This window comes from Sinohyriopsis cumingii, chromosome 16 (assembly GCF_028554795.1).
Source record: "Sinohyriopsis cumingii isolate HCF-2022 chromosome 16, ASM2855479v2, whole genome shotgun sequence".
NCBI classification, from domain to species: Eukaryota; Metazoa; Mollusca; class Bivalvia; order Unionida; family Unionidae; genus Sinohyriopsis; species Sinohyriopsis cumingii.
In genome coordinates this window covers 5,636,823-5,649,574 of record NC_142976.1, presented here as the reverse complement: position 1 = coordinate 5,649,574, position 12,752 = coordinate 5,636,823, and the positions used below count along the sequence as shown (strand labels likewise).

Below are 12,752 nucleotides of genomic sequence, written 5' to 3'. Positions count from 1 at the left end.
CTCCACCATTAATACTGGCCGCCATGTATAGCCTATCGTGTGCTGAAAAATGGCGTTAAACCCTACAACAACAACAACAAAATCTTTTAACTTTGCAACTTTACATCAAACATTATGAACCAGCTTACGTATTGTCACTTGTAATACTTGCTTGACACTACCGCTTCATGTCTAACAAAGTGTTAGGTTAATTATGTGTAACATCTTGTGGTCTTTTGTTTGTCAACAGCTTTGTATGTACCTTACAATGGCAGTATTGCTATTTAATAGCCACAAAATTAGCGAAGTTTTAAAGAAATTTAACAAACACTTACACCGGTCATAATGGTAATAAGTGTATCCAAAATGTTTACCTTCTGATAATCTGGTACAATAATTACGTTTAGTTTTGTTAAGTTTCTCTAATATAACATTCAGCTGAGTAGACAAAATTAATCAAAACCAACATCCAAATTGTTCAATAAACCAGTCACTACCTTGGTTTCTCAGTACAGCTAGGTAAGTGTATGTGCTCTCGTTTGAATGTACATTGTAATTGTCCCCTGCAGTTATTTAACATATTTACCATATCTTATTCTCGACTAATATGTACTATTAAGGTCCAATACTTGAAACAATTACTCCCGTTAAATGCTGAACCATACGTATTTGCTCTCCGAAAATAATTACTGCTACTCTCAATGTTATATTTACGTGTAACATGTTTTAATACTGCTTCTACAGAAAATCTCTATTTGTAACGATTGTACTTTGTATTCCAAAACATGAAATAGTGTTCTCTCCTAAATCTCATTGATTTCAATCCATATAAATTAGACTATCCTTGCATATTCAAATCTAACCAATGCTTTCTGTTTTATCTCCAATCTGGTGTAAAAATCAACAGAAGCGTCATGAACAAATTAATTAATAGCTTCAACATTCATGTTGATAAGAGATATAGACGCCTGATTTGTTTTATTTGAAGGCGGGATTACAATCATCATCTATTATACGAAACTTGCATTCCGAACACCATAACGGAGCATAAATAATTTTGGTCCTTTATTCATTTTGTTTTCTAACGTAAGCTGCTGAATTCTTTCCATTGTTCACTTCACCTGCTCACGTTCCTGCATGGTATACACCGCATTTGTTTGTCGTCATTTATTACTTGCTCATACGTCTAATACATTAGTTGAAATAATTGAATATATTCAGCATATTATTGATTAATTTAAATGTATGTTGATAATATAGTGTTGTGTGTGTCTAATTTGTATTGTTTGATTTATGCCATGATTATACGTTATGTATATTTGTATTTTGTACTAAATCTTTGTCCAAAATCAAGTTCATTGTGTACCTAACCAGCGACATTTATTTTGTAAGCAACATAATATATAGATGTTGCTTCTCTATGAAGATAGATTGAATATTCAGATCATTATCAATGGAAGTAAACATGTTTACTTCTACCTGAATGTAGAATAGTTGTGTTTTACTTGAAAATTCCTAAACGTGCTGACAACGTGCAATGTTTTAGAGAGGAGACTGACTTACACCCTCGCTCTACTATTGTCTTTTAACTTTCTATGTAATGTTGTTTACTTGAAAACTTATTCATTCTTGCCTTAGCATCGGAAGCGAAATCAGTCTTATTGTTGTGTTCAGTTTTTAGTTTTGGTGGATGTATTTATTCAATTTATTATTCACTGGAATTACAAAGTCTTCAATAATTTGCCTAAAATAATTTGGAATTATAGCGAATTCAATCAAGGACATATTGCATTATTTTATTGTGAATCATCAAAATAATATTAATTCAGCGCCGCATTCCAGGCCAATGCCACTATAGCACGTTCCGGACCACAGTACCATCAACACATTCAGTATTGGAACTTATTTGGAATACCACTGTATTTCAATTGGAACTTCATATATTTGGACTTGTAATAGAACTTTTAGCGCTATTTAGGCTTTATTTCACGTTACTGTAAGTTCTTTTTAAACTTTCACTTTTATATTCAAGGGAAATAAAATGTTTCTTGTATTTAATAAAACTATGGTGTTTTCCCTTTTTATTAAACTTCGTTTAAGACCATATTACTATTATAAGAGCTATTATTGTTCCTCATTAAAATAATGCAAGCAGCTGGTTTTGTACATATATATTTATTTGAAGATTGAGTGCAACCTATTTTGTGCAATCCACTAGTACATGCTAGATAATACTTGCAACACAATTGAAGGAAAGCGGTATACTGATTTCAGTTTGATGCTTAAACCACGTGTTAAACGTGATGATTTGTCTTGCATTAAACGTACAGATATTTCAGACATGGTCACCCTTCCGTGGAGGTCAGGATAATTCTAAGAGCGATCATGACATTAGATAAGGATAGCAAGGTTAAGGACAACACATCATACCAGTTTTAAGTAAGGCAACTGTTGCCCATATTTGCAATTCTCATAAATGCACCGCTCAAACACTTAATTAAATCAAATGGGTCTTTTTATGGTTCTGGCTGTTTTTTGTATGTGAGTAGGGTTGAAAAACTTTACACTTTTGTTGGATACGGACCGGATAAGAGGAGTGTAGCGCGTCCACTTTGCATCTCTGCTAAAACGTCAATGAACATTAGTCTGACAATGCGGGGCTATGGTTCATGCTGTTATCTTGTTCTCTCCAGCACAGACCGAGAAAAGACACCATAGATGTTTTCGAGAGCATGGTAAACAGTTTGCTTTATAACTATTTGTCCAATAAATAAAATATATGAGACTGAAAACTACCGAGAAGGGTTATCAAACTACATTTGGGTCATATTATCGCATAAACCAGTACTTAATTAACATTTCAGTCTGCCCAACATTTGTTTGCCGAAACTTGCGAACAGCACAGTCATTCCAGTCTACACAGGGACTCCGCCAGGGTCTCGCTTGACCGCGGACCGACAGTGTCAGATCATACAGGGTAGAAAATCCTACATGTGCAGGGTGAGGTTTAGTTTTTCGTACAGTTCTGTGCATTTCTAATCATTTTTGGTACAAAAGAATACCCAGTAGGTAGTTTCCTTAATATCGGAGCATTACCTTTCCGATTTATAGAAACAATATCTTGCTATGATCCATGTTCATGGCATCAATCAAGTCAAATGTACACTATGTTGATCTATGTTCATGGCATCAATCAAGTCAAACGTGCACTATGTTGATCTATGTTCATGGCATCAATCAAGTCAAATGTGCACTATGTTGATCTATGTTCATGGCATCAATCAAGTTAAACGTACACTATGTTGATCTATGTTCATGGCATCAATCAAGTCAAATGTACACTATGTTGATCTATGTTCATGGCATCAATCAAGTCAAATGTACACTATGTTGATCTATGTTCATGGCATCAATCAAGTCAAATGTACACTATGTTGATCTATGTTCATGGAATCAATCAAGTCAAATGTACACTATGTTGACCTATTTTCATGGCATCAATCAAGTCAAATGTACACTATGTTGATCCATGTTCATGGCATCAATCAAGTCAAATGTACACTATGTTGATCCATGTTCATGGCATCAATCAAGTCAAATGTACACTATGTTGATCTATGTTCATGGCATCAATCAAGTCAAATGTACACTATGTTGATCTATGTTCATGGCATCAATCAAGTCAAATGTACACTATGTTGATCTATGTTCATGGCATCAATCAAGTCAAATGTACACTATGTTGATCTATGTTCATGGCATCAATCAAGTCAAATGTACACTATGTTGATCTATGTTCATGGCATCAATCAAGTCAAATGTGCACTATGTTGATCTATGTTCATGGCATCAATGGAGTTAAATGTAGACTATGTTGATCTATGTTCATGGCATCAATCAAGTCAAATGTGCACTATGTTGATCTATGTTCATGGCATCAATCAAGTTAAATGTAGACTATGTTGATCTATGTTCATGGCATCAATCAAGTTAAATGTAGACTATGTTGATCTATGTTCATGGCATCAATCAAGTCAAATGTACACTATGTTGATCTATGTTCATGGCATCAATCAAGTCAAATATAGACTATGTTGATTTATGTTCATGGCATCAATCAAGTCAAATGTACACTATGTTGATCTATCTTCATGACATCAATCAAGTAAAATGTGCACTATGTTGATCTATGTTCATCTATCAGTCATTTTGATTAAGCGTCTATCTTTATTTTCTCTTTGACTGATTTCATTCCTTTTACTATTTCCACCTTTCCATTATAAATTATGCATTTTCGGAATACAACTATCCTACCAATGTTTTTAAAGTCGCATCGTGGTCACTGCATGTTATTTAACACAGGCACAACAAAAAAAAAATGCATGGTTGTCTCATTGTTTACTTATTTTCTTCGAACGTTTCCCATAAAGTTGGTTCCCTCTTTACCTCATGATTTTGCATTGGATCTTAGATTTAAATTAAATTGGATATTATATGCTCAGAAAAGATTGAGTGTTCAATTTTAATTTCTAGGTTCTGCTTGGAGGTAGATATGAAGAGATATGTACCGGTATGTACTGTTTCAGCCCAGTTACTGATAGCTGCCAGCTGGTGGTTCCGCACGAGGGCACATCCTGTGCTAACGGAAAGGTTGTATAAGTAACTGATCGATTTTAATTTTATTTTCGATGAAATATTTTCTCTAAAATCGCTTACCCTCGAACAAATATCTTTGTGTCCATACCAGTTTCCTAAATATGCTTAAATTCAATTGTTTCAATGGATATCATTTTCCGTAGTTATGCGACGACATGGTTTCCTTTATCGTGGAAAGGGTCCCAATGTTTCGAATGTGACGGTTCCATTAGAGAATTTACTGCATTAATATATTATACGTAACTCCTTTAATTTCTTTTCAGTGGTGTATAAATGGTGCTTGTGTAACATCGACTAGAGCTTCGTTGGTTCCTGGTAAGCAATATATATATATATATATATATATATATATATATATATATATATATATATATATATATATATATATGACACATAAGTTGGAAAAAGTATACTAACAATAATAACAAATTGATATCACAAGTGGAGAATGATCCTTAACAATTTGCAAGAGAAAAAAGAAAACAGCAAATCTAAATTCGGTGGGTTAAAACCAAGCACATTTTGGTCTTCAACATGTTTTCCTAAGAGCAGAACTCTCTATATCATCGCATCTGCCGTAACAAATGTATCTCTTTTTTGGTCACGTTGGTTGACTTAATTTGTATCTTCCTCAGCGACTGGACCGAGCATCCCACTGTGATGAAATGTTTTGCGAGTTTGTGCTGACAGTGATTTTTGCTCGTCACCTCTGCAGCCAGCATAATACATATTACAGAGTTTGCACGCCGGAACGTAAATGACAGTTTTAGTGACATATTTTCATTTCTGGCGTATATTGTAACGCCTGTTGAATACTTCTCTTCCTACAAGTGAGCTGAATATAAAACATATTATTCATACAGAAACGCAGATGTTAAGACAGTTGTTGTCTAATCTGTAGCAATAATGCGTAGATTACTACTTTAAATTGTGTTTAAAAACATGTTTGCTTTACAACAACAAGAACAACCACATTTCGATAAGACATTAATATACACTTTCCAGGATTAAATTCATCACCATGAATGTATTTATCTGAGTTACTCGTTCCTTCATCTAATAGACAGATGTGTTCATGGCGATCAACCAGTGGTGGACTTCAGTCCTGAAGGCTGTCCTCCATACATAGCTAAATCCAAAGCTGAATGTTATAACAGGACAATCAGTTTAGCTTGCTGCCAGTCATGTTTGGTCGTATCCTCCAACACTGAAGGTATATTCAACTTGTTTTACCATTTTCATTTTATATAGGTATATTTTATAACTTTGTTTTACTAACCTGATTGGTCTATTAGTCGCATATCTGCTACATTTCATGCATTCCGTGGGCTTCCTGTCCACCTGAGTTCATTGCGCGCCTTTACTATGTTCTTGTCAGAATACAAAACTTTTATATAACAATTTTCCAAGGTTGAGCAATTTGATTCATCTTTTATGCATAGAACATTTATCGTACTGAAAACAATATTGTTTACTTATGAAGCATGTCCTAACGGACACTTGCTAAATCTGGCAATGTATACAGTCCCAAATGCACATTTTATCTATATATTTCTCGTAATGAGAACACCCGCAAAGTTAGTTATGCGTACAAAAGCTCTATCCTAAAGTTATGGCCGATTCACGATCTGTCCAAGTACAAATGGGATGTTTTTCAGCGATAAATTTGTATTCGTAATCTGATTCAGACAAATACACCAATGACAAAATGCTTGTTCCGAACGAATCTCAAAACGTATCGAGAAGGACCAAAAAGCAGAGAGGGTGAACACACCACTTTCTGGAAGGTCCATCTTTGAAAAATAAAGCTGCCTACAAAAAATGAAAATAAAAGGTCCATAACGTCAAACCGACGCCTCTAACAAAACCAGAGAGTTTCTCTAATTGGGTTAGTTTTTTTATTACTTTATCTTCGTCGTTTGTATTTTTAAAAATTTTGTTTACCCACGTGACACGTATTTTGTGGTCGCACCCTCTCTGCTGCTATAAATGTGTGAGCAATTAAATCATTATTATATCAGTCTCTCAACCTATGATTTTATCAGGACTTATACGATATCGTGATTGAGGATAATGTAAATTAATTTTTATGAATCCGTGTGGAGAAGATTGTGCTTTTGAAAAGAAGTTTTTGAACATAATCATGTCAGTATCCCCACTACACCAAGTAGGGGCCCCGAGTGGCTGAGTGGTCTAAAGCGCCGTCCGTTACGGATCGCTGCCATCTCACCTCTGTCTGCGTGGGTTCGAGTCTCGGATTCGGCTAATGTGGGTAAGTGAGAAAGCTTGCCAGTAGCTTCTCGTGGGTCAGTGGTTCTTTCTGGTGTTTTCCCGAGTTGTTCCTCCACCATTAATACTGGCTGCCATGTATAGCCTATCATGTGCTGAAAAATTGCGTTAAACCCTACAACAATAACAACAAAAACAACAACAACAACAACAACAACAACAACTACACCAAGTCTGATGAATATTTCGCAGAGTATGTGTATCGACTCTATTAAGCACAACTAAAATGTTGCAGTAATCTAAAAATACTTTGGTATTTGTGTATATCGCTGAGTAACATATATAAAATCAATATTTTTATGCCTGCCTCGATAAAATAATCTAGCTGGATTTGATTGTTTTCCAGCATATACTATTAAATTGTTAATAAATCCATCAAGGTCATCCACGGACGGGGCTTCATCAATATCGGTGATAAAATCAATAATATCATTACCATCTTCGTCCAGTAATTTTGCATTTTCAATAAAATATTTTAGTACATCGTAACATTTCTGATTTATCAACTAACGGAACTAAAACATAGAACTTATCTTATTTGAGCCATCTCATTATCAGATTAAGTAATAATTGTGTCTTACCAGACCAAAATTGACCTATGATAATTGTTCTGATATAATTTGGTAGTGCTGGATGATGTTTGATTGGCTCTTTTCGTGTCGCTGAGAAATCAATGACATCCATGCTATAAAAATATAATAAATAATATGGATTTATATTGTGTTTAATGTAGAGCATCCACCCCTCCAGTGGATTAACAACAGTAATAAGAAAAACAAAAAAAGAGCGTGTACTTACAGGCAAATGTGAGAAATGCGGTACAAATAAATATAAATTTATTTCGTCTCGTATGAAGTACGGTGTTGACATCGTTACGTTGTTAGAAAAATTATCAGGAACTCCATGGGCTGAATACCCAGGATAAAAACATCTTCCAGGATATAACTACTATGGTTCTGGAACCTGACTTGATATCTGACTTGACGAGCGAGATCATCGACGACCTGGATATTATCCAAGAAATGCTATTGATCAAACATGTCACGTTCATGATGTAGCTAATAAAAGTAATGATTTACAACAACGACATTTTGCAGATGTGAAGTTGATTCACTCGTTATATTCCATAAAAAAAAGTCTTTCAGAGAATCATTAGCTAACTGGTTAGTAAGGTCTGCAATGAAAGGTAAACTAGTATTAGGAGCCGGTAATTAATCAACCGATTTTTATAAAATAATGGAATCGATTTATTACAGCCCAAGATGATATTGGAGGGGTAGAGCAGCGATTAGTAAACTCGCTGATGCAGCAAATGGTACACGTTCTGTTACTGCTAATAGGTTAGCACGACAGGCAATATGGAAATTTACTACCACCATCTAAAATAACTCCGACTGCACATTGTGATGTCAGCACTCATAATGAAGTTCATCAAGGAGATATTTTATTTTTACCGCACGATGCTATTAATATTGGTAAACGTCAATCACGTACATACAAATAGGCATTGAAGTCGTTGATGTTGCAAGTAGATATAAGGAAGCACAGACGTTATCTACTAAAACAGCAGTAGAAGTTGTATCTGCTCTAAACGAATTTATCAACGAGGACCTCTGGGATGGCCACAGTTGCTACAGGTTGATTGTGGCAAGGACTTCCTTGGTGCAGTATCATGTTTGAGGAAAAAAAAAACATAACGTAAAAAATCAGACCAGGACATATTGCAATTCATCGTGATCAGGCAATTGTCGAACGATTTTAATTGGACACATGCTGAGCTGTTTTTTTGGATATCAATATGCAAAGGAAATAATTCAGAACTATATGAGATCTTGCGAATGGTTTTCAAGATTACAAAGTGTGATAGATGCCTTAAATAATGAAATTACTGCTACGATTTCTATGAAACCCATTAACACAATTAAAAAACCATATACCAACACAACGAAATGACTTTTGAAAACAACAGTGTGGTAATGTTACTGTTAGATATTTATATAAACCTGGTGAACTTGAAGGTGGTAAAAAAAGAGAGACTTTTCCTATTTGGAGTATTACGACACATACAATTTCAAGCGTGGTAAAATCCACGGGTACACCTGTACTCTACAAATTAGATTCAACTGCTCTTGAATGTGGTTTTGTATGTGAACAATTACAAGTAATTCCCGAAGACACACAATTACCACCTCATTCGCTTTTGTAAACTAGCACCACGACGTCGATTACATTCAAGACAGGTTAGCATCACATTTTCGCTTGTGTGTCGACTGCTATTAATTCCATCTACGGTAAATTATCTTGGATTACTATATGAATACTGCCACAACATTACTATGTTACAGCTCCCAAAATATTATTCTGCCGTTCTTTATAGGGCATGATATATAAAGCATCGAGATCAAAGTCACGCTTATTTATTTGTGACACGGTTTATAACTAAAATAATTTTCTTACTATATCATCGTTAGTTTCCTGTATTTTATTATTATTTTCTGTGAAGTCTATGACGATGCTCTGCAGATGAGATATCCTTCAGACTCGAGACACTGCGAGAAAAACTCAGTTTGACCATTCGATTCGATCATCGACGATCCAAATGGTGCATATTTCATCCCAAACAATACTCCTTCGAATATATTTCTTGCCTATTCTTCATGAGTCCATTTATCTCCTTTCCATCTAAAGAATTTATGATAAGTGCAGATTTAATGTTTCTTTCTTTCATTTCTCTTGCGAGTCTGTGTGTAGGTGTTAATACAATTATATCCAAATTCCGAAATAATTCAATCACACGAGTTGTTTTACCGCAACAACCAGGCCCATTGGGATAAACTGTTTTATGTCTAGCTACAGGATCATAAACAGATGGTGCTGATGACAGTTTTGATATTTTAAGTTTTTGGTAATAATTATTCTTAATTTCATCTTCAGCGGATTCAAAATAAATAAATACATATCTTGTTTTATTCTCCATTCACCCCGTGATGCATCCATGCCGATATGTTGTTGTTCTAGCAATCCTGTATTTATAATGATATAAAATGAATCCGTAGCGACTGTGACAGCAAACTCAGAAACTCTATTTATCATCGATACTAGATTTATAGAAACGTACGCAAGCACAGAAGATCTTAAATGATCAAACTGCGGTGACTCACCAACGATATAACTCACAATTATTCCTAATTTAGTTCCGTCTGATAAATTAAAATTACTTCGATTTATACATGTGTTTCTGTTCGTTGTATCAGCAATTATAAAATCGAGTTCAGCATCATCTATTATTAATCTTGAACAATATCGTTTATGTTCAAATGATCCTTCTTGGGTGAATTTACCGATTATTTTTCTGCCAATACCTTTTGCGATTTTATTATCAAAATCAGTCATATCAGGATTTTCATCATCAGATTATTACTTTTGATGTCGTAACCAAACTTATTGCTGCGAACTGCATGATATAACTGCTTCACTTACAAACAACGATATCAATAATTTTACATCCGGCATATATCATAATAATAATGTTGGTGTCCACATTGTTTCTGAAAAATGGTTGCCAAACCAGACATTACAAACTATATGAAGATCTTCAGCAAACTTAAATGAATCGATGCTAGTAAATCCAGTCAGGTCAAAATCTGGTAATGGTTATTTGTTCGATACTTTGGTCATTTCGTGTGTTGGATGTCCAAATCGCTCAAAATGCTTAGAACACTCTGACATACCAAGAAAACATCCGGGACAACATGTAACCATATCAACTGCGATAACATTCTTAAAACCGTATCTGGTATTCCATAATCCAGTGTGTCCGTATCAGACACAACTCGATATTATATCCATGAGAAAATGAAGACTGGTAGGCTCCTACGAAGTTTCTCTGTAGCAAAATGAGCCGCGAACTGATGGAATGGTAAAATAATTACTGAGTAACATTTCATGAAAGACATCGTCATGGGTGTATTTTGAGAAAAAAGGTTGAGCTAATCTTTTAGATTTATAATATTGCTCTATCCATGAATACTAATTTATTTCATCTAAATATGCTATATAATGAAGATCATCATTCCTGGATTACTTACATCTTTTTTCATTCGAAGTAGCCATTTGAATCAGTTTTCTTTTGACACCGGCTTATTGGCATATTAAGTTTTAAATGTCTTCCTCTATAGTTATAACTCACAGAGGCAAATGCAGCAAAATATTGTACTTTTAAACACGATTTTATAGTATTAATTGTTTCTGGCGTAAATTTATCAAACAATTCTTTTTTCCTTTTTTGTTTTTGTTTATATTTCTGGTTCGCCAGCAGCGCCGTTAAGTATTTCTACTTCACCAAGTTGAGGAGCAGAGTGTGGCTGAGCGGCAACTATTTCAGTTGGAAGAGCTCTTGAAATCTTTTTTGCCTGTTTGTTTGTTCTTGCTTTCTTTTCAGTTTGTTCAGCAGCTTGTCTTATTGCTAAAAGAAGACCTTCAGTAGTTTCTGCAACTCTTTCAGTTACCTTTGTAACATGTTTAACATTTTATCTTTATCTTCTGCATATTCAACTTGTGCTTCTTGACATGCATGCCATTTTTGTTTGATTGCATCACGAACAGGAATATATCTTCTGATTGCTTATAATCTTTCTCTAGCTAATCTACTAGTGAAAGATTACATTATTGATATAATAACGATCTAATTGCTAACACTTTTATAGCAGCAGAGAGGGTTCAACCACAAATAAATGTCACTGTGGATAAACAAAATTTGGAAAAACACAAACGACAAAGATAAAGTATCAAATTAAACTAACCCAATTAGAGGAACTTTCGATTTTAGATAGAGGCTTCGGTTTGACGTTATTGACCTATTTATTTAGTTTTCGCGTAAAGCTTTACTTTTAAAAAATGGACCTTCCAGCAAGTGGTCTATTCAACCTCTCTGCTGCTGACCAACATACGTAAAACATACGCTTCTGTTCGTAACCAGTTAAAATGTTTTCATTTTACAATTTTTGTTGAACTATTGCATCACCTACGCCATGTAGAATAACTTGGTATAAAATCAGTTAAAAGCGCCCAACACCTACGCCATGTAGAATAAATTGATATAAAGCTCGCGAACCATGCCATCACCTACGTCATGTAGAATCAATTGGTATGAAGTCCTCAAACTATGCCATCACTTACGACTTGTGAAATAAATTGATATGAAGTCTGCAAACCATGCACATCTGCTACGCCATGTAGAATATATTGATATAAACTTTGCTCTTCTATCTAATTAAATTACTCGTAACAAAATTCCAAGAGTAAACAGTATTAAGAGAGAGAGAGAGAGAGAGAGAGAGAGAGAAACCACGTAGCGTGTTTTTTTTAGCTTAAAGATTATGCTGTTTTGTGATAGTTGACCATTTCTATGAATGTTGTCGCTGTGTCTTTTTTAATCAGATTGCAAACAAATGTTATCCCCCAACACGTGTGGAAAGGCGTATTGTAACTGAATATAAACCTGACGTATAAAAGTTGAAGGCATGGTAGATGAATATTCATTTTGATTCAGGCATTAAATCCTAGATTAAATGTCAGAACATGTCATGGACACTAAAAGAACAGCTGTGGCAGCGAACTTGATAATATAGTGCTGTATATTTAATTGTTAGATGTTACAACTGCTAGCTTTGAGATCTCGAGCATAAATGCTTTAATCTAGGGAAAACCCAAGCTGGTTACATAGTGAAGAGGAAAAGTGGGTTATCAGATTTAACTCATAATAAGTAAACAAAAACTATACTTTGGAACACGTAGGTGTCCTTAATTATCAGGTTTCACTGTTTATA

At 34.6% G+C, this 12,752-nt stretch overlaps 1 protein-coding gene across 1 annotated transcript in view; it reads left to right on the top strand.

Annotated features, from left to right (window-relative positions):
* LOC149779865 (uncharacterized) overlaps positions 1-12,752 on the top strand; it is a 116,359-nt gene that overhangs the window by 67,475 nt on the left and 36,132 nt on the right. The window contains exons 10-13 of the mRNA XM_089936280.1: positions 2,844-2,979; positions 4,513-4,629; positions 4,899-4,950; positions 5,699-5,848. Of these exons, the coding sequence (XP_089792406.1) occupies positions 2,844-2,979; positions 4,513-4,629; positions 4,899-4,950; positions 5,699-5,848 (455 nt within the window). The remainder of the gene's footprint in view (positions 1-2,843; positions 2,980-4,512; positions 4,630-4,898; positions 4,951-5,698; positions 5,849-12,752) is intronic.